At 36.4% G+C, this 21,431-nt stretch overlaps 4 protein-coding genes and 1 pseudogene across 5 annotated transcripts; 2 read left to right on the top strand and 3 right to left on the bottom strand.

Moving 5' to 3' along the window:
* Window positions 1-1,158: 1,158 nt before the first annotated feature.
* Window positions 1,159-4,161, bottom strand: LOC147949414 (cyclin-dependent kinase C-2 C-like). Its single transcript, XM_087488656.1, has 8 exons — window positions 3,654-4,161; window positions 3,283-3,567; window positions 2,866-3,183; window positions 2,534-2,764; window positions 2,349-2,449; window positions 2,123-2,231; window positions 1,660-2,022; window positions 1,159-1,540 (listed from the first exon to the last, which is right to left on the bottom strand). Exons 1-8 carry the CDS (start codon window positions 4,017-4,019, stop codon window positions 1,415-1,417), a joined length of 1,899 nt encoding a protein of 632 aa, XP_087344782.1. The 5' UTR covers window positions 4,020-4,161; the 3' UTR covers window positions 1,159-1,414.
* Window positions 4,162-4,524: 363 nt separating this feature from the next.
* Window positions 4,525-6,863, bottom strand: LOC104716118 (putative WRKY transcription factor 58). The gene is made up of 4 exons (XM_010433801.3): window positions 6,215-6,863; window positions 5,389-5,942; window positions 5,140-5,286; window positions 4,525-4,984 (listed from the first exon to the last, which is right to left on the bottom strand). The coding sequence occupies exons 1-4, from the start codon at window positions 6,602-6,604 to the stop codon at window positions 4,684-4,686; spliced, it is 1,392 nt and encodes a 463-aa protein (XP_010432103.1). The 5' UTR covers window positions 6,605-6,863; the 3' UTR covers window positions 4,525-4,683.
* A 4,584-nt stretch (window positions 6,864-11,447) lies between these two features.
* Window positions 11,448-12,887, bottom strand: LOC104717022 (early nodulin-like protein 16). Its single transcript, XM_010434892.3, has 2 exons — window positions 12,410-12,887; window positions 11,448-12,039 (listed from the first exon to the last, which is right to left on the bottom strand). Exons 1-2 carry the CDS (start codon window positions 12,582-12,584, stop codon window positions 11,690-11,692), a joined length of 525 nt encoding a protein of 174 aa, XP_010433194.1. The 5' UTR covers window positions 12,585-12,887; the 3' UTR covers window positions 11,448-11,689.
* Window positions 12,888-13,392: 505 nt separating this feature from the next.
* Window positions 13,393-15,727, top strand: LOC104717959 (uncharacterized). Of its 2 annotated transcripts, none has more exons than XM_010435971.3 (6): window positions 13,393-13,926; window positions 14,091-14,240; window positions 14,424-14,682; window positions 14,756-14,974; window positions 15,049-15,191; window positions 15,268-15,727. In XM_010435971.3, the coding sequence occupies exons 1-6, from the start codon at window positions 13,627-13,629 to the stop codon at window positions 15,568-15,570; spliced, it is 1,374 nt and encodes a 457-aa protein (XP_010434273.1). In that variant the 5' UTR covers window positions 13,393-13,626; the 3' UTR covers window positions 15,571-15,727. The 2 variants fall into 2 exon arrangements, with proteins under 2 accessions (XP_010434273.1, XP_010434985.1); XM_010436683.3 differs by having other exon boundaries at window positions 13,534-13,926; window positions 15,293-15,700.
* A 4,270-nt stretch (window positions 15,728-19,997) lies between these two features.
* On the top strand, window positions 19,998-21,249 carry LOC104702958 (F-box protein At2g05970 pseudogene; annotated as a pseudogene).
* The last annotated feature ends 182 nt before the right edge of the window (window positions 21,250-21,431 follow it).

Raw genomic sequence — 21,431 nt, forward strand, 5'->3', positions numbered from 1 at the left:
TTCAGAAAGTGCAGGTTCACATACGTTATCCTCCAAGGAGATGGTCTTTCCTTTGCCCTTAACACTCTGAGTCTCGCCAAGATGAACTTTTCTATTTCCTCTCTTGGTGCCTGATTTCTGAGACGCTAACATGGGGCAGTTTGCCTGGTCATGGGTAAGCCGCATACATAAGAAACAAACCTTCAAGAGCTTTTCATACGCTAGCTCCACTTTGATCACCTCACCGGATGAGAACTTAGCATTTTTAACAAACTCCAACGGTACATCCGCTTTGAACCAAGTTCTAGCCCTCACATACTCTAAAGAGTTAGAGTTTTTAGCATGTAATTCAACCGCTTCCACCTTACCCCGAGGTTCAATGATACTCTCCACTGCCTGCTTCTTCAGGAGATGAATGGGGATATTTCTTATAAGAACCTAGAAGAGGATTTTGTTAAGGAAGTCCGGTCCCGGGTTAGGCTTCCATTGATCCTGCGAGACTATCCACCCATTAACAAACTAAGGACCTCTAAACAAGACATGATAAAGATCTCCTTCTGATTCGAAGATAAACTGGACCCGATTATCTCCTACTCCTCTCCCTCGAACCCTATCATCTAGACCCCAAATAGCAGGCAAAGCTTTAACAAGTCCACCAACCTTATGAACTACCGGATTCAAACAGCAAACAACAACACTCATCGAGTTCTCCTCTATCAAATCATTATTCTGCAGATCTGGGATTTCGACCAGCTCACCTTCATTAAGCAGATTACGTTCACGCAACTCTTCCATGAGAGTCATCTCCTTCTTCTTCCTTGGTCGATTCATTCTTCCAGAGCTTTCGAACTTTGTTGAGATCCAAAGACAGGGTAGATCTGGAACAAGATACTCCGTTTTCAGATCTGGAGTACAGAGTAACTGAAACCACAAAGGCCTAATGAACAGCAATAGAACTTGAAATGATTGCTGAATGAGATCTAGGGTTGCTAGTAGAAGAAGATGAAATCGCCGACAGAGCACCAAAGCAAAACCCTAGCCATCCTCTTTCCTCCAATAAACAACTCTTTCCTGGTGCTTCTTCTTATCTAATCTTATACTAAGAGCATTATAGAATGTGTGTCCAACGTGTGGTTTACCAACTAGTTATCTTCTTTTCTACCAATAAAAAGAAACAAAAAAAAAACTCACCTCAAGACTCTGATAATCTCTCACAAATATACAAGGAAATTTATAAAAAAAAAAAAAAAATCTTTTAAAAAATTATCTTTTCGAAAACCTGAAATTGATACATTTTCAGGCTGTCTTGGGCTTTTTTTTTTTTTTTTTTTTTTTGGTGACAAATTATACAAATATGGACTACAAATGATGGTAGGTAAAAAAAATTATATATCCTTGGCTGAAAATGCTGGTAATTAGTTTTCTTCCCCCAATTTTAACCTCTCTCTATTCGTGGTGGTTTTCGAACACCAACTCTAACATCACTTTCAGTCCTCCTTAATATTTCATTCATCCCATTAGTTTGAAAAATCTTCGGATTCGCCCCAAAATTTGTCAAATCCTGTAAAGTTTTATCAAATAATAAAATTAAGCTGCCAAATAATAGTCTTGCAGATATTTAATACCAAAAAATTGAATATCAACAACCGGTTTAGATGGTACCGGGTCAATCTGACTTACCGTATCGTCTTCTGTTTTCTTGTGATGCAAGCCAGAGAACAACAATACATCAGAGGAGTCGAGAGAAACGTGAGGCCTAAGAAAGCTCGGTTTCTCTTCGTTTATTGTCAACCCGAAAGTGTTCTTAGCGAAAGCCATACTCATACCACTGACATGGCTCGCAGATCCAGCCGGCTGGTTGTAAGTCAGCGTTGAAGCTACGTCGTTTTCTTTCCTCTTCTTGGCTCCTGCCCAAGCGAACCCGCTCGCTGGTGCGGTGGTTTGAGATAAACTGTTGTAAGGAAACTCGCTTCGCGTCGTTGCCTGAGATGTCTCTGACGGCGTCTGGATAACAATCTGTGTTTCAGCTTCCTTCTTCGTTTCCTGCAAAAAAAATATAATTACAAATATTGAACCGGGAATTAGACTCATCGGTTAATTCCGGTTAGAATTAATCCAACTGGGTGTTGAAGTACCATAATACCTGGTGGGTTGGTAATCTGGTGAGATTTGTAGGCTCTTTCACCGCTCTACGAGATTTCCCCAATTTCTTTGTTGCCAAATTATCTCTTTTCTTGACACTAACTCTTCTCCTGCAAAACAAAGTTTCAATCTCTCAACAACACAAGTAATTACATACAACCTACCAACCTAGGATATATATATATATATACACACAGAGATGGCCAAATTTGATTCATTGATGATACCTTCGTTGAAGTTCTTCGCGGTACTTAGCATCCATTTCTTTATTAGGAGGATACGTAGGTAATGTCGATGGATCGCAAGCGTAAGGCTTTGTGTTAAAGTACTGAAAGAGAAGACAAATTAAAGAGCTTCAGCTTATTTGATTATAAAAACAAGCAAGGGTTTCGTTTAGTAAGTTTTTTGTCACCTCTGACATAAGAGCAGAAGAAGCAGTTCCTCGTTTCTCAGTATCAATGGACAATAGATTCTCAAGAAGATTAATTGCCGTTTTCGGGAACTCATCAAATCTCTCTCTTAGACAACCTTCATACTGATGTTGTGGTCTAAACATCTTAGTTTGAGGATGAAGCTTATTCTTTTCCCAGAATTCTTCATCTGGTGATCCAGCGAGTTTATAAATCTTGTGAAGTTGTTCAATCTACAAAGAAATAGCACAAGCAACACTTCATCTCCAAAATAAGATGTTATCTAGAATAAGTAATTTCAATCTATCGGCTTGGTCCCCTAATTCTCACTCACCTCTGTTCTTCCTTTAAGAAGTGGTCTTCCGGTTAGAATCTCTGCGAAAACACAACCAACACTCCAAAGGTCAACCGATACACTATAACTGGTCGAGCCCATCAGAAGTTCTGGTGCACGGTACCATAATGTCACGACCCGACTCGTCAACTGATTCTTGTTTCTTGGTGTTACAATGTTGGCTAATCCAAAATCAGCTAGCTTTAAAACTCCTTTGTTGTTCACCAGAATATTTGCGGCTTTAATGTCTCTGTGCATAATCCCTCGTAGATGACAGTGTTCTACTCCCCATAGCAATTGCTTCATGTAGCATTTTATCTGGAAACGAAATTAGGGTTGTCAGAAGAAGAACAAAAAAACAGAGTTACTTGCAGGAGGGGTAAGGGTTTTGTGTGTATGTGAGCGTCTCTCTCTTGCCTGTGCCTCGGTGAATTTGATGTCGGGAGATGAACATAAGCCTTCGAGATCGTGCTCCATGTAATCAAAAACAAAGTACATGCTGTTTGAATTCCTTGACGCGATGATCCCTTCGAGTTTCATAATGTTGGGATGATCTAATCTTCTCAATATCATGATTTCTCTCGCTATGAATCTTATATTTTCAGTTTCAAAATTTTGGACCCGTATTTTTTTTAAAGCCATAACTCGTCCCGTCGATACCTCACAAGCCCGGAACACGTTGCTGTACGTCCCTTGTCCGATCTAGAAAATAATTGTTGAGAGATCATTGATAGGGTCGTTACTTTTCTGGCAAGAAATCTATGATTAGGTTTATAGGATTAATTTACCTTCTCTCTTTTCTCGTAGTCCTCGGCCCGTAGTGGAACCCATCCATGAACGGCCTCGGGTGCGGCGGAGCTGAGCCAGGAGGGCCAACCAGCCGCCACCTGCTCAGCCTCGACATTGCCGTGCGGCAAGCTCGATCTCAGGCTAACACCGGACGTCCTCGATCTTGGAGGATCATCGTCATGATTGTGATGTTTTTTCGGAGATGAGTTGACGACACGGCGGTGAGATGGTGGACCGGGAAGAACGTGGCGTTTATGGTGATCTTGGGGATGATTTCGGTGGTGGACAGCTGTGTCGAAACGACGGCGGTGAGGGCGTGGAGGACCCGCCGGAGAAGAAGAATGCTTGGAGTTGAAGCAACCCATATATAATAAATTAATTGTCAGAGAAGAGTTTCCGGGCTGCGTGAGTATCGACCCGGGTCGGGTAAACGGGTCCAACGCAGGGAGGGCAATCCCCGCATTAGACCATAAAGAAACGAAAATAAAGGAGAAATTAAAAAAACAAAATTTTAGGGTAAATAGTTTTTGATGTAAAATAGAGAGAACCGAATCGATTAGAGAGATAATTACGGAGAATTCAATAATCCTCCTTAAACTATGGAAGAGAAAAGAGACAACAAAACAAAAATCTTTTTTTTTTTTAATCTCTTCTATCTTTTTCATGTGTAATTTTAAAATAGATTTATCTTATTCACCGCCAAGAAAAATAAAGATAATGTCTACTAACTTTTGAAGGGGGAAAAACAAAATAAAACTGAAAAGAAAGTACTGTATATACTGTATATGTTGTTACTTGTTACGTACATTCGTATTCTCAAACAATTAATGGTTAGTTACAAAAAAACCAAAAAAATCACAAATTAAGAAGAAGAAGAAGAACATATTTATTTTCTTTAGTCAAAAGCATGCACTCAAATTCACATCACACTTGTTATACAAGTCATCAATCAGTAGTAGTCCGGTTCAGAATCAATCACCGAACGGCTAAACCAATCCTAAAACAACCTCGAAGTCGTCGGTTTATAAGTCAAATAGTAATTTTCTCTTCTTTCAACCTCAATAGGACCGGGGACTGGCCTGAACTATTATTATTGTTACCGACGAAACTCATATGTTGTTGCATATTGTTCCCCGACATTGATCTCATACGATGTTGGTCGGACGTCCCAGCAGCGGCTGCGGTTGCTGCGGTGGTACCGTTTCTTGCCGCAGGTACGTCGTGGTTGTGTTTACCTTCATAAGTTGTAATCACAGCCTTAGCATCTGTTGAAGCTCTCTCTACATGTTTACGCACCGTACAATTCGCCGTTGTACATTTATAGTAGCTCCTAATAGTACCAAAATAAAAGGAGTTTTTAGAAAGAAATGTAAAATAATCTTTAGAATGATATCAACTTTGTTGTATATATATATATATATATATAGACTCAAGTTTTGTTAAACTATATGAACATTTAAAACACGACCGTAACTAAAATAATACCTTGGATGGGGATTTCCTTTGACAACTTTTTGTCCGTACTTGCGCCATCTATAACCATCGTCGAGAAGGTCCACTTCACTTCTTGTCTGTACAATAATCTTTGGCTCGGTCACCGTCCGGTGAGTTGTCGACACACCGTCTATTTTCCTGCAATCCCAACATTATAAGTTAATAAATTAATTGGAAATGCTATGAACGTTATACTATTTATATGCTCTTTCCATATTAGTCGTCACACTTGTACTATACCTTATCTTTGAACCGGGAAGATCATCATCATCATCATTATTATCATCATTATGATCCTTACCATAACCACTATCATCACTAGATTCAATCATATGCCCTACACCACCAACGAAATGAATATCACCAACCTCGACGGAATCTCTGCCGCCACCGCCACGACGATTCTGAGGCCTCTCGTGATCATGTTGACCTTTGTAAATGATCTGAGTGATTTGTCCATCCGACGACCGTTCAACTTTCTTCTTAACCGGGCAGTTAGCATGTGTGCATTTGTAATAACTCCTTGGATATTCACACCCTTTTATAGGCTTTTGTCCATACTTCCTCCAGTTATAACCGTCATCCGCCGGTTTATCAACATTAACCACATTATACGACCGGTTATTATTAGCCTGGTTATTATGATGGTTTCGAGCTCTTTGATCAGCTTGCGAAACTTCAAAAGATTGACGCCCAATCCCATGGATGGTGGTGGACGTCGATGTCGGCATATGGTGTGAAAATGTGTCTTGTCGTTGTGGTTGCGGGTGAACAAAGCCAGTCTGAACTGGCGACTGCAGCATTATATATCACAAGAACGATTTAATTGATAGTATTAGGGAAAAAGGAAAACTAGCTATATGAAAAATGCTAGTTTGGTCCAAAACAAGGTTGTAGTGTATTGGTTTATACTGTTGTTATCGTATTTTTCTCAATCTTTAGATGATTTAGTAATTGGGTTAATTTATTATTCATTAGTTTTACATACACATACGAAATCTAAAATTAATTTTATAAGAGTTTAGGCTTTAACTATTAATTAAGGATGAGACAAAGAAATAATAACCTGAGGAGGAAAGAACATGGGAGAGGTGAGAAGACTAGAAGGGCTGATACCAGAAGGGATTGTAAACATCGGACCTCCTCCGGTGAACATCCCCGCCGTAGAACGTCCTCCGCCGCCAGCGCCAGGAGACACCGACATAGCCCCGGCGAGAAGCTGAGAGAACGACGTCGTCCGTTGATTATCCGGCGTCAAGACGTCAGGGAAGCTGTCAACGAACAAAGAAGAGACAAAAGAAAGTGGACCTGGGCTAAGACTAAGCCCATCTCCACCGCCAAAGAAATACGCCGCCGTTTCGATCGCAGGATGTCTCTGAGGAACTGTGATCGTGGGTCTTGTTGGAGCCACTAACGTGGTCGTTCTTATCGAAGATACATCGTCTTCAACCGCCATATTCTGAAAAGATATATAAAAGTTTTACAAATCTCAATCTTTGTAGATCTCTCTAGATATGGATATTAATTTAGGGTGTTGGTATATGTGTGTGTATATATAGAGAGAAACAAAGAGACAAGAGTCTTCTGTTTCAATGTATGATTTTCTTTAGATCGGTTTCGTGCAGCCTTGACATTGGTTTTCGAAAGTCTACGGGCTAAACATGGAACTTCTTTAATATTAGTATTATTACTAATTTATTCCGGTCCAATCACTCTGTTCTGAATTTCGCATTCCCTTTATTTTATTACTAGTCTCTTGTGCAAAATAATGAAATATAGTTAAACTTGCATCTTTTATTACCCATTTTATTTAATCATTTGTTTAACAGGTTGATTGAATAACCAAATTAACTTGTAAAAGTCATCTTAGATGCTATTTGTACTTGTGCATTAACATATAGTAAATCTTGTGGACCAACAATATTAGGATGTGTGTGTACTAGACCGTTTCTTGTTGTAAAGTTGAACTTAATTATTTTGAGTGAACCATAATCAATTCTTTATATTATCAAATACAAAAAAAAAAAATTAATTCACTTGGTATATATCTTTAGTATTTCTTTTTAATTTTCGGGTTGATGTCATGAGTCTTATAATCCATAGATATGGGTATCTCTATCACATCTAAAACAACAATAATCATCAGAAGATATATCATCAGAAGATATATAGATATATAGGTTATCGTTTACTAGTGATATAGTGTGGGTACGTTATTGGAACGATTATGTGATGTCACAAGGTTTTATACCAATCGTAATATAAGTATTTGAAGACGTTTTTTTTTGTCATTTTATATATCGTTTACAATCAATTTTGTTCTTTCATGATTTCACTTTATTATTAACTAGAAACCTTTTCACGACGGAATAATAATAAAAAATTAGAAAAAAAAAACTTAAAGATTTTATTTACAGCTGAACTATAGTACAATAATATTAATAAGAATATCAATAACTTAAATGCATCTCAGTATATTATAAGTACTTATAAAGTGTTTAAAAATTGTCTTTAATTTCAACGTGTTGACAATAGAAGCTTGTTATTTTCCCCCCAAAGTTAGCCTCACAAGACCGGCACTGCGAGGCAACCACTTCAAATAGCGACAAAATACACTTTTCAGATTAAATGAATGTAAGTGGAAGTATAAGTTCTTGGATTCAATGGTCGATCAAGTGGAGTGGGTATATGTTAGGTTCGGAGTTTGACCTCCAAAGCATACAAACTACATCATTGTAAAATACTCCCTAAACATAATGATCGAAGATTTTTAGGCAGTATGGTGGAGTCATTTGTTTATCGCGGTTCTATGTAGTAAAAGTAATGTTGTCAATCCAATCGTGTAAGAGTGTTGATCATATCCTATCTTATGATATGGTTAGTACTTAGTACTAAGTAGAGGTCAATAGTTTTACAGGTGGAAATTAATTGTGAGATATGGAATAGCCAATAAGCATCCACCTTATTCCTTTATGAGCCAAACACACAAGGACCTACTTGCGTTTGTTATTATATGGAGTATTTTATTTTATGCAGAACATAATCTTGAATCTTCAATAATTATCTAAAATGGCCGACAGTAAAACTACTATATATGCAATTTTTTCACAGAAAAATAGAATAAAAAGGAAACTTAACCTTTTATTTTAGATATGTTATATATTACTAGTTCATTAAAACATTGATTTAAATGGATTGAGGAAAAAATCCGAAAAGGATCAATTTGATTCCGAAATCATAAATTTGATTAATTAGTGGCTAATTATTAGTAACATATAAAGTTCGATATTGCCCACGACTTTGGTCAATTATTTGATACTATATTTTACATCGTTCGAATCATCATTATAAGTAGTTTTCAATTAACCAAACTAAAAACTTGAAGCTGCAAAAATGTCAAAAGACTCAAAAATCAAAATATAATATTGCTGATTATACACAGATCTAATCTCTTCGATATTAAATGACATAATGAATAATAACGTAATTTTGGGAATATTCGTGCAACGATTTGTGCTTCATTAAATTATGTTTTTGGGTTCTTAAAGCATAACGTTACAAGTGTCTGCGTACCATGTCTTCAGAGTGTTAAGAGAGGATTAAAGGAATCAACTTAAATAAATTAACTGATATGTTTTTGCAATTAGTATCATTATTTTATTGTTTTTGACACCTAAGGGACAGCGAGCGTATTGATACCTCATTAGAAATAGAAATTAATAGTTCCATTTTCTTATATAATCATACTCCCACATGTATTTAAAATGTAATTTATAATTCGATAATCAGAAGTTGTATTTTTGGTGTCACGCAGTATGAGTTATGGACGCAACAGAAAGGGAAGCAATCAAGCTCAAGCATATTGAAACTTTATCTCAAACAAAATGAAAACATAAACAAAGGTTTGACATTTCTTGATATACCGTATTACGGTATTCAAATGACAAAGACAGTTTAGTTAAACTCAAGAAGGGTCAAGAAGAATTGTAACCTGGTGTTGGATAATATCAAAGGGATACAACTTAACGAAATTGAAATCCACGTTTGCAAGAAAATAGTCAAAAAAATGTTAAATATATCCCTAATACTGGGGTTATGTGATTTTAATATCTAAAAAAACTGGTGTATGAGAAAACACGGAGAACAAAAATCTTACGACCAAAAAAAACCTTGAAGAGCTGTTTGTTTTGTCGGGACGTGTGGTTGACATTTGGATTAGGGTCAAGCTATTATTATATAGTTACTTTAGGCCTTTTACATAGTCGAAAATCCGATAACCACACGAACAATAATTTATAATTGAAAGTGAATTCTTTTATGGGTTTGAACTATAAAATTAAACATCTTCAAATGAGCAAATTTCGTGGTCAGATTAGTTTACCATCATGTCATTATCGATGTGATGAACTAATGATACTATTTTAAACTGCCAGCTTTAGTCAATAAACTAAATTAGTCTAGCTAGCTGGTTATTTTTAAACTGTTAATGGTTATCGACAATATTTTATTTAACCCCCAAAAAAAACAAAAGATCTAGGGTTTTGATAGGTTAAGATGACTAATCATGGTGTCCACTGTTTGGGAGATGACTAGATTAAACAAACCCTAATCAGGGTTAAGTTTAGTATATTAGTTTTGGCTAGTATTACTATTACTAATAGTTTGGAACAAATTAAGTATAACGATCCACACATGTTATCAATGGCTAGTACCCTATATATGGAGACAATAGGCTAAAAGTCCAGAATTTTCCTTGATTTAGATTTTAGGGAGACCCATTACAAATTTACAAGAAATAGTTTTGACACAATGTATTTGTTAAATATGAATAGAACTAAATAAAAAAAGCTAAACGATACATTTTCTTCAAGATCAACATGAAAGACTTGAATCATGATTAGTTATATACTTATATGTCTTACGGTTTTTAATCTACTGAAATTTCTTATCATCAACAAAATTGTTACCCGTAATCATGTTCAACATAATATTTTTTTTTGGGTCAACTTTAACACACACACAATAGACAACGAAAAATAATAATAATAACCAAGAAGCAAGTAATAGTTTTTTTGGTTTTCAAAATAGAAAGTCCTTGATCGATGTCAAAAAACAAGACACATGTTGGACTTGGGTTATCCACAGCTAAGTTTCTTTACTCACCACACTTTTTTAAAAAAAAAAAGAATAGTCTTTACCCATCACACTATAAAACTAATGTAGTACATAGATCGTAGAGATAGTGTGCCATCCTTAATGTTAATAAAACTTGATTAACAAAATTAAGAATGGCCAAGAAAATAAAGAATAAACAAGTGGAGCAGTATAAAATATGCATAAGACGACTTGAAGATTGGAGAAAGGGGTGGTGGTTGTTGAGAGGACACTAAAAAGATAAACGTGTTCCCAAACATCCTTGTGTCTTTGATGTTATGTGACGATGCGACCAACTTGCAACTTATTATATCACCTACATGACAATACATCAATTATTAGAATAATTTAGTTGCTTTCTCATTCCACGTATAATTTTTGTGAAATACAAAAAAGGAGCTCATTTATTTTACTGTCATATAAGACATTCTTTAATAAGTATCTTGAATTTTTTATCGGTCTACATAAAACCATTTTTCATAAAACGTAAAATGGTACTCTGGATTCGAACCTAGTGGGAATAAAACTACTATGTTTCAACTGATTCGAAATTTTGAAAATTACAATCCGTATATACTAGGTTCATTAGATGTTTGTGGTTTTCCGAAATCGAAATTGAAAAGTCCTTTGGAGTTTAATGCGTTAAATTTGTGTAGAAGCGACCTAACTCTTATATGTGGATTCTCAACAATGGGATCAATCATCTTATAAAACAAGTCAAATGTTCTAACATTTCATTTTTTACACGTTTATTTCATAGAAAGAAATTTCTAACAAACCAAAAATGTGTGGTTCAAAAACAACTTTCAAGCAACTTTCAAGAGTTTGTTTTTCTACAAGTACATAGAATATTCAAAGTCTTTAAATCTTTCGGATCAACTTTGTAATCATTTTAACTGAAACACCAGATGCATATATATAATGAATTCTGACTATTGTCGGTATCATTTGACCGACAAATTTATCTGTATTTGCATTTATTGATTCTTGAAATATTTATTCATATTCTGTCAACCATCATATAGTTGATAACAGAGATATATATGACATATGGACGTGTTGTATATAGTGACAATGATCATCTATGGGTCCAAATTGAAGAAAGATTTATAACTTCAGAATCCAAAGCCCAAATCGTAGGCTCATTAAAGCTAAAACCATGAATAATTTATTTTTTCCACAAACAAAAAAAAGCAAAAAGCATGAATCAGTAATAATCCAACGAGGCAAAGAGACACACAGAAACACATAAAAGATGCAAGAACCTTAAACATAAAAGAGTACCAGTAAAACTATAAACGAGCTTCACTTCGTGAAGATATATAAGTCGAATCGGATGTCATCGTTACCAATCGTTTTCTCTTTTAAAAGAAAAAATCCAGACTAGTTACCACAACCTTGGAACCGCATCCAACATCGTCCACACTGTTGCGAAAACAGCGACCGGAACAAAAAACTGATGGGCAAAAGCAGAGACCGTTGATGCACTGTTCTTATTAGGTGAAGCAGGTGGTGGAGGAGGAGGCGGTTTCTCAACTAAAACAGCAAGTTTCATACCGCCGTAACACCCACCACCATTACCACTAATGAGATAGTAATGCCTGGTCTCATTAAGATGAACTAAATCCCTTCCAGCACCACGAGTCCAATTAGCGATGGGATTATTGGAATTGCAGCTTAGATAGTTGGTCTCGTTCACCTCTATAACGTTGAATTGGTTTCTCTCGTACACAAAATCTATGGAGACAAGAAAGAAACCACCAAAAGGAGACACCAATGAGAAACAACACTAACTATACAAGTCAACAAGATTAAAAAAAAAAAAAAGAAAAAGAACAGAACAGAAAGCCTAATCCATATCCATCAAAAGGTCAAAACTGAAACTAAAATGTTCAGACTTTAACAACTGAGTGATGTGAAAGACCCACTTTTTAATAAGAAAACAGAGCCTATGATTGTATCGTATCCTACATGATCTGGAGGACTACACAATTTTCGAACGTAATCACAGACAATAAAATAAGCGAAACGAATATGCCAAACAGATCTAACACATATTACATATATATCATAATGAATCCGAGAGAGAAAGAGAGAGTGAGCATACAGAGCCAATCGTCGAGGTAAAAGTGTTTGTCCTGAGCCCAAACGGTATAGTTGATATTGGGGTTCCAGAACTGGTTATCTCCAACAGTCCACCTCTTCGCCGCTACCTCAGTGACCGGCGCCGCCATCAGAAAAGCCAGAAACGCCGCCGCAACTAACAACGCAACTCTCGCCATGAGAATAGGATGAGTCTTTCTCTTTTGATGAGTGAGTGGGGGGGGGTTTTTAGAAGAGATTTGGATGGTTTTTATTTGGGTCTCTTTTAAAGTTTTAGTAAGTAGTAGTATATTAAAACGTCGTGTCGTGTGACACAAATTTCTCTTTTTCCAGGAAAAGATCTCTCTAGATCCGTAAATTCATCGACCCAGCTAAAAACCCTTCCAATGCTAATAAATTAAACCTCGAGGTTCACGAAACGTACAAGTTAAGCCTTTAAGCGTTATGTATTAAGTGACTTTTTATTTCGCTGATTTCTCTTTAGCATTTGGCGATTTTATATATATATATATATATACTTTTTTGTGTTTTTTTTTTTGGGTCATATTTTCTTACCTTTTTGGCTGAAATTTATTTCCTTTTCCTTTTGGTCAATGCTAATAAATACTAGTGTAATTGTTAAATGTAAAGCCAAGATTTATTTCCTTCAAGTTCAAGGACATATTGATAACATATGTACAATGAATCTTATATGTATCCAATTCATATTGTTTTAAAAATAAAAGAAAATGAAAATAACTCTTATACAATTATACTTTTTGTAAGATCTGTTTATGATGATGATACTATTACTTTTCTTTTGTTTGTAGCCGTTGGGGAATTGAACAGTTTGAGTGTGGGTCTTGTCTTAATGCTGGCTAGTAGCTTTTTTCGTCTTCCCATCCGCAAACGTAGCGCGTCATAACCACCACCACCCACAAAACCAAACCGATGGAATTTTAACCGAAACCTATAGAAAAAACAATATAGGAGGATTTGGGAAAGTTCTACGATGTTCTTCTTCTATGAATGAGATTTTTATGCTCTTGTCCTTAAAGTAACGTCCACACAATATTTGTTGTTGTAATATCCACGTAGGAAAAGGGAAACTATCACACTATACCCATCCACGTGTCCAAACATCAGCTTCTAGTTCCTATTGTACCAATTAAAAAAAAAAAGCTGAAGAAACCAAAAAAAAAAAAAAAAAGAACATCGGAACTGATAAGCGAAAGAAGAAAAATGGCGGCAGCGGCCATGGCCGTTCATCTCCCGAAACATTCTTCGTTTCTTCCGAAACCCAAACTTGTAGTAGTGGATAAAAACATCAACTTTCTCGGTGGGTCATTGAGTTTAGGTCGACCCATGTCCGTAAACAGACAAATTAAAGCTCCGGTGATGGTTTCTGCTTCTTCATCGACGAGCAAGACCGTCGTTACTGATGACGTAAACGGAGATCGAAGCAAACAGTTTTATATTAACTTCACTGGCTTTCCTTTTCCTCTTGGCCCTTTCCTTAACCGGCGCACCATCAGAACCGAGGTTAGCTTTTTCTATTTTTTTTTGCTCCCTCTCTCAATTTCATTACCGATTCTTTAACTGGTCGTCATCTCCGATTAACAGACTCCACAAGTCAATGATTGCCCAAAACCACTGTTTCAATTTTGACAAAAAACACAATTTTTGAACCTTGTTTTTGTTTGAAGGCGGTTAAAGGTTGCATATGGATGCTTGAACAAGAACAAGCTTTAGGGTTTAGCAGTGTGTCCACCAATATACGAATGACTGTCATCAAACTCAAATCTGGAGGTTTATGGGTTCATGCTCCTATTGCTCCCACCAAAGAGTGTATTCAGGTTTCCCCTTTTCTCTTCTTTCCCACCAGATTGGATTTTGTTCTTTATGACTACTCCACAGAATTGTTGAATTCACAAAGTATGTATCATACTTTCTTGTCTTGATATTTTAACACTTAATTAGTGGTTGATCAATAGAGAAAGCGTGTAGATAGATGATTGAACTCTATTTGGTTGTGGCAGCTTATTAAGGAGTTGGGAGCTCCGGTTGAGTACATTGTCCTGCCAACATTTGCTTATGAGCACAAGATTTTTGTCGGTCCGTTTTCTAGGAAGTTCCCTAAGGCTCAAATATGGGTGGCACCAAGACAATGGAGCTGGCCATTGAACTTACCACTCGAGTTTTTCGGTATCTTTCGTGCTAATATCATCAAAGACGGGGACTTATCTACCCCATGGGCTGAGGAGATCGAGCAGAAAGTCCTAAGCTCCCCAGAAGTTGGTATGTTCCTTTTAGTAGTATTTTTGAAAGATTCAGAAATCATATTTTCTTATGGCGTTATATGTATATCCAGGAATTGGACCTTATGTCGAAGTAGCCTTCTACCATAAGCGGTCAAGAACCCTTTTAGTCACTGATGCTGTGATCTTCGTCCCACGGAGACCTCCCTCGAGTATCAGCAACGAATCCTTGTTGGCCTCGGCTAAGAATGGACTAGCTGTTAAGATACTTAGCAAAGGCAAAGACGTACCAAATGATCCAGTGGTTGATAACCCCAACACCCGCCAAAAAGGTTAGCACTTCTTAAAAACTCAAATTTCCCTGTTTTCAATCAACCAGAAGATCTCAGTGGCCTCTGTCTTGCAGGATGGGAAAGAATGGTTCTGCAAATCCTATTTCTTGGTCCCTCGAATCTCTTGGAACCAAACGCAAGCTTCGCAAAAATGTCTCAGAAGCTGATCGTTTCTCCCATTGTAAAGACTTTGGTCTTTAGCAAAGTCCCTGAGAAGGTTCCTCATCTATCAGTTTAAATCTTCTTGGTCCAAAACGGGGTTTGTTTTGATTTGATCATCACAAATGATTCAGGTAAGGGATTGGATCGATGAGATAGCACGTGACTGGAGGTTTAAAAGGATCATCCCAGCTCATTTCGAAGCTCCAATAAACGCAGGAAGATCAGAGTTTCTAGCTGCGTTTGGGTTCCTAGACGATCTTCTAGGGGAAAGATATGTAACTCGTCCTTCGCTCTCTCTACTCTTCACTTCGCTGATGGGAAAAGCAGCGAGCTATTTTCCTCCAGACGATATGAGAACTCTCTCTTCTCTTGATCAGTTCTTAGTCTCTGTTGGGGCTGTGAAAAAGACAGTCTCTGGTAGAAAAGGAAGATGATTTTGATTAAAAAAATAGAAAAAGGATTCATCTTCTATAGTCTTTAAGAATATATATAAAAAAAAATGATTTCAGTCTTGTAAGCTTCGATGTTTTGTTTACTGAAGCTCTCTCTCTTTATGGGTTAAAATTCTACACTTAGGGCTTTCTCATTTCACCGCTTGTCTTCATCTGTTGTTGAGAGTTTTTAGCCAAACAGAGAACAAAGGTAAACGTTACATGTCTGAGAAGAAGCAATTTATATCTAGTGATTCTTACAATACACTGCTAATGGAATCATTCAATTAATCATATACCTTTTGCCTTTTTGTTCCACCAATTAAACATGCAAAATTACTTAAGTAAAACGTTTCAAGAGTAGTCAATTAACAAGAGGACATATATCCCTTTGCAGCTCCTGATTTAATTTGTCCAAATTACCTTATTACAAAACCCTGCTTATGGAATCATTAATCATAACCTTTTGCCTTTCTTTTGTTTCACCAACTGATTTTCTGAGAACAACATTGTCCAGAATCATCCTGCCAAGAACAAATTGAACCACATATCTTCTGCCCCAAGTCATCTTCTTTGCCTAAACATGCAAAATGACCTGTTTCTTGCGTTTGTAAATCCTTACCAATAATTTTCTTTTTGTCTAACTTTTGATACTCTCACATGCTTTTGGAGAAGAATCATGGCTCTATGAATTTTGTTGCGTGTGTACTATGAACTGAACAGTCATGGAACCATATCATAAGAACAAACTTATCACATAAGTATTAGAGGAACTGGTTCACTGCCTTTTGTTGAACGCGAGTGAGAATATAAATGCACATACCAAATGCTCATGATTATCTTCACTAAAATTCTTCAATAAAGAACTACTCACATAATGAGGGATCACCATTCACCAATGAACAAAAATAAGTCTTACCATAATTCCTAGATCTCTCTCTCACTTGCATAACAAACAGACTATCATTATTCTAATCTTTACACTCATAAATCCTAAGAATCCTCATCATCAGCTTTACCTACGAAAGAAATTTTTAAGAAGAGAGAGAGGACCTCTGATGATCTCCTTCACTCTTTTAACTCACAGGTCACACCTTCAAAACCAGTCTTGATCTCTTGTAGAGAAGAATCCACATTTCCTAACACATATTCAATGGACTCAACCCGTGACTCCAAGACTTCCAACTGCTTCATTCCTTCTTGAGCGATCACATAGCTGCTTGGAAAAGAAGAGCAGCATACCAGATGAGTTGAAGCAACAACCGGAGAATTTGTGCCACAAGAGGTGCTAGAACTTTAACACCATCTTCCTTTCCAAACCTCTTCTGCTGAAAAGATCCAATCTCCCGTAATGTAAAAAATATGGAATAGCCATCCTTGATTTGAGCATCAGATATATGTATAAGTTTAACATGTATAATTTGTACACATTTTGTATTTAACTAATTTTTAATAAATTGTTTAGAAAAATAGAGATTTAAAAATATTATAATAATAGACAATGATTTCAAATACACACATACTTAGATATCATACTATATATATTATATTAAGTTAAACAATTTTAAATATATATATATATATATATATATATTCAGTGAAGCAATTTTAAACATTTATACTATGATATCTAAGTTAAAAAATATATATCTAAATGAAAAACAAGAAATATGACAATTTTTTGCATTTTGGTGTCGTAAAAATACATGTTTAACATTATGTATCTAAGTTTATTAATGAGACCGTTTTTTTGCCCAAATAAAAAAAAATGATTTATAGAAAGATAATCAATTATTTTTAGATTATTTTTTCCGAAGAGATTGGCTTTATAAATCTGATGATATCATCAAAATCAAAACTATAAAGGAAAAAATTGTTTTTAAAAAAACCTCAAATTATTTTTATTTGGATGTTAAATAACTAATAGTGTTTGGTTGGAAGAAAAATATTTAAATATCCAATATATAAATTGATGTCAAATGATCGTCAAAAAAAAATTGATGTCAAATAAAACCCCTACCCGTATATATACAATCGGTTTATTGGTTAGTATGGAAATATTTCTGTAAGGGTAAGGTGTTGGTATTGTGTCAAATCGAACCCGCCAAAAATTAGTGCTGACCAATTAGTATGGTATTGGTTAGTATGAAAATAGGATCTGCTAAACCCTAAACCCTAAACACCCGCCAAAAAGGTCAGCACTACTTAAAAACTCAAATTTCCCCTGTTTTCAATCAGTGGCTTCTGTTTTGTTTAAAAACTTGCAGGATGGGAAAGAATGGTTCTGCAGATCCTATTTCTTGGTCCCTCGAATCTCTTGGAACCAAACGAAAGCTTCGCAAAGATGTCTCAGAAGCTGATCGTTTCTCCCATTGTAAAGACTTTGGTGTTTAGCAAAGTCCCTGAGAAGGTTCCTTAATCTCTGTATCATCTATCCGTTTAAATCTTTTTGGTCAAAACGGGTTTGTTTTGATTTGATCATCACAAATGATTATTTTAGGAATTAAGAAACAGAGCTATAGAGCAGAGTACGTAGAGTCTATGTCTGTCTAAAGATGATCTAAATCATTTACCCCATACGGCCATACCATGATTCACCCCACAAGACTACAACTTTTTTGCAGCAACCTAGAGAATAGATCTGTTTAACACTGTAGAAAACAAGGTTCAACTCTCTCATTTTTGTATCTTTGTAAACAATCTATACTAACCACATTTAAGAACAAACTTATAAAATGATCCCAAACCGGCAAACCTATATGGATGAAGAAAAAAACATAATTTTGTGATTATTTAGGATTACATATCTGAGCGGATGAAATCAAAAGAAGAGGCATGAGACAAAAGAGAGAAATAGAAGATATCAAGAGATTGTCGAGAGCGGTCAAAGAGTTTATATTCTGGGACAAAACGATACTATTTTACACAAAGAAATTTAGAAATCCCCAAACTATACCCGCAGATATCTTTCACTTTTCATGAAAAAGTGACCACCTAGTACATACTCACACACATATAGCAATTTTCCAATTTCTTCGATTCCTAAACGTGACCACTCTTTCTCGTTTGCGTAAGCTTCAAAGGGGGAAGGCGTACTTTCTACTTTGCCATCTGGATATCGGAAGACTCTAGTCATACTCACTAATTCCTGCGGAATCGTTCCATAGAGGGTTCTGATCCTCTGAGCAAACTTGCGATCTAGTAGGAATGGTTCTCCAGAATAAGACTTGATTGTCTCTTTTGGACGATTCTGCTCCAGACGCTTCTTTATTTCTTTAACCTTTGCAAAAACGAAAACGGTTCCTGCCCCAATCCTCCTCACCTCACCTTTCTTGATGATAGTTTGTGATTCTTGCATCAATGGGTGGGAAAAGCACGAAGAATCAGTTGGACGAACGAGCCCTATGGACTGATCAGATATGCATACCGTCAGGAGCTCTCTACCTTTGGTGGTTTCCGGCGCCGGAACAAACACCACATCCGCCGTGATAAACGCGGGAGGCAAATCTTTCATGTAAAACCCCAGTTTTACGACGTGATTAGTGACATACCCAATAAGTGCGTTATCAAGGTTCCCTAACCTTGTACACAGAGATTCTGGATACCTCGGTCGATCCCTTACGCTTCTCAGAACACAGGTGGCTTGCTCTCCATCTTTTGTTTCTTTGGTATACACCGTCACCATGTTTGTGATCCCATCAAAAACACTCCAGTAATGTTGCAATGTTCCTCTTTTATTTACTGCAGACCATGAGTAGTTAACCATATCAACATCTATCTGGGCCAAGGAAGATGAGTAAACATCGAAGAAGGATCGAAAAGTGCCCGATAGAGTTGCCTCTTTATCTTCGATTGATGCATATGACGCCATTGTAAAATTCAAAGAAAGTTTCAAGAAAAGCTCTGTTTTTTTTCTGCAACTGTATCCAAGAAAAAGAAAGTGAAAGGAAGGAGAAGAGCTTTTTGAAAGCGACGTCGTCTTATTTATACACGTCGTACCTATCATATGTTGACCAAACGCAGCGTTTGGCTTATAATTTTTTTTTCAGTTGAATAATCGTATTTTTAATAGGACCAAAAAAACTCACTTTTTACACTTTTAAAAAACCTTTTTCCTGCTGGCAAAAAAAAAAAAAAAAAAAAAAACCTTTTTCCTTTTATATAATAATAGTGTTTTATATTAATTACTCGAATTTCCGTTTTTTCAGATGCAGGAAAAAAAAATTGTTACACACTTATTTTTTTACGTGTGTTAATGTATTTATTTTACAATAATACTAACATTTGTGGCTATTTTTTTTTTTTTTTGGTTCCGTTATTTAAAATTTTTGGGTTATTTTTTCGTTTAGATAATTACAAAAAAAAAAACAAAAAATCATCTCATTTATGTAGGGTTACATTAACGAGGTCGAAACCTTGTTTGAGCAGCAATGGACCCGAGCAAAAAAAAAGCTAATCGTGGGAGACAAATAGAAGAAGTTCAGGGGGTTGCAAACTGGTCGGAGATATGTCTCGACTTGCTGAGATGTGTTTTCAAACGCTTGAGTTTCACATCTCTTAATCGAGCTAAATCGGTTTGTTCTTCGTGGCACTCTGCTTCGAGAGGCTGCGTCCCTAACCAAAATCAGATTCCATGGCTGATTCTCTTCCCTCCCAACGACAGTAGTTGTGTATTGTTTGTTCCGGAGGATCAAGACAAAGTTTACAGAAGTAGAGATCTTGGTGTTGACTTTGCCCAGAGCCGTTGTCTGACGACTTGTGGTAGCTGGCTCTTGTTGTTGAATCCTCTCATGGATCTCTACATTCTCAATCCTTTAACTGCTGAGAGGATTGATCTACTCGATACTCAATCTTTTAGATTAGGATGCTTACAATACGACCAAGCATGTTTTCGGATAGACAACAAAACCAAATATTACCTAGTTGTAATGTTGCGCTCTTGTGTGTTTACCAAGAAAGGAGATAACAAGTGGCACGACCTTCCTCTCTTCGAATATTATGAAGATTTTGTCTAAAATCACAAGGATCAAAAGCTCTACCTTCACTATGCCAGTGATCTTGTCAATATTTGGGATCTATCAGGAGATCATCTACGCAAAGATGGGGCTGTGTATCTTGACTATTTCTGCTTCAATCATTATGATTTCCCCTCTTTTCCTAATGAAGAAGATGATGAACTCTATTGGGAAAAGTTACGTGGCTCCAGGACACGCATTGCAGTCACAGAGTCCGGAGATTTTTTGATGGTATCAAGTATAGTACAACACTGCAACACATGGTATTTTCGCATTTACAAGACGAAACAGGTGGGAGGCAAGTGGGTAAAAATAGATTCTTTGGGAGATGAAGCACTGATCTATGACATGGGCATCACCGTTACCGCAAATGGCATCCCAGGGATCAAAAGGAACTCTATCTATTTCAGTGACGTTGATCATGCTAAAAAGGATCCACACCACATATTTGTCTATGATCTCACCACCCAAAAGATGGAACCTTTGCCACAATGCGTCTTCTCTTCCTTACCATTCTCCGATGCTCGTTGGTTCTTCCCATGATACTCTACTTGTATCGCCTCTGTTCCTTTTCATGTTTTATGCTCTATTTGCTTTTGAGTTGTTTTGTTCGTTTGTTTTTTCTTTTTCTTTCAATGCTAAATCCTGATGATACATTATCATTTCATTTGTTGTTTGCGAGTTTAGTCAAACAATTCTCTGCAAACAGTGAACGATCTACTAAATCATCTCTACCAATGATTGGGAGATATTCTAGTTTAGTCTCACAATTGACAATCCTGCTATGTTAAAATTCTTAGACGAAACACAGGGTTCCAAATGCAGAGGAGCTCAGAAATATAGCTAAAA

Source organism: Camelina sativa, chromosome 1 (genome assembly GCF_030686135.1).
Source record: "Camelina sativa cultivar CO46 ecotype springtype chromosome 1, ASM3068613v1".
Classification (NCBI taxonomy): Eukaryota; Viridiplantae; Streptophyta; class Magnoliopsida; order Brassicales; family Brassicaceae; genus Camelina; species Camelina sativa.

Bases quoted from the DNA above. Each gene is read 5' to 3' on its own strand.
- LOC104717022 (XM_010434892.3), bottom strand. From the start codon at position 12,584: ATGGCGAGAGTTGCGTTGTTAGTTGCGGCGGCGTTTCTGGCTTTTCTG. The intron at 12,040-12,409 runs GTATGCTCACTC...TTGTCTCCATAG, and splicing joins TTACCTCGACGATTGGCTCT to ATTTTGTGTACGAGAGAAAC.
- LOC104716118 (XM_010433801.3), bottom strand. From the start codon at position 6,604: ATGGCGGTTGAAGACGATGTATCTTCGATAAGAACGACCACGTTAGTG. The intron at 5,943-6,214 runs GTTATTATTTCT...ATAATGCTGCAG, and splicing joins CCATGTTCTTTCCTCCTCAG to TCGCCAGTTCAGACTGGCTT. The intron at 5,287-5,388 runs GTATAGTACAAG...TTGGGATTGCAG, and splicing joins CTTCCCGGTTCAAAGATAAG to GAAAATAGACGGTGTGTCGA.
- LOC104717959 (XM_010435971.3), top strand. From the start codon at position 13,627: ATGGCGGCAGCGGCCATGGCCGTTCATCTCCCGAAACATTCTTCGTTT. The intron at 14,683-14,755 runs GTATGTTCCTTT...ATGTATATCCAG, and splicing joins CCTAAGCTCCCCAGAAGTTG to GAATTGGACCTTATGTCGAA. The intron at 14,975-15,048 runs GTTAGCACTTCT...TCTGTCTTGCAG, and splicing joins CCCCAACACCCGCCAAAAAG to GATGGGAAAGAATGGTTCTG.
- LOC147949414 (XM_087488656.1), bottom strand. From the start codon at position 4,019: ATGGGTTGCTTCAACTCCAAGCATTCTTCTTCTCCGGCGGGTCCTCCA. The intron at 2,450-2,533 runs GTGACAAAAAAC...CTTCTCTTTCAG, and splicing joins CTTCTGCTCTTATGTCAGAG to TACTTTAACACAAAGCCTTA. The intron at 2,232-2,348 runs GTATCATCAATG...TTTGTTTTGCAG, and splicing joins CGCGAAGAACTTCAACGAAG to GAGAAGAGTTAGTGTCAAGA.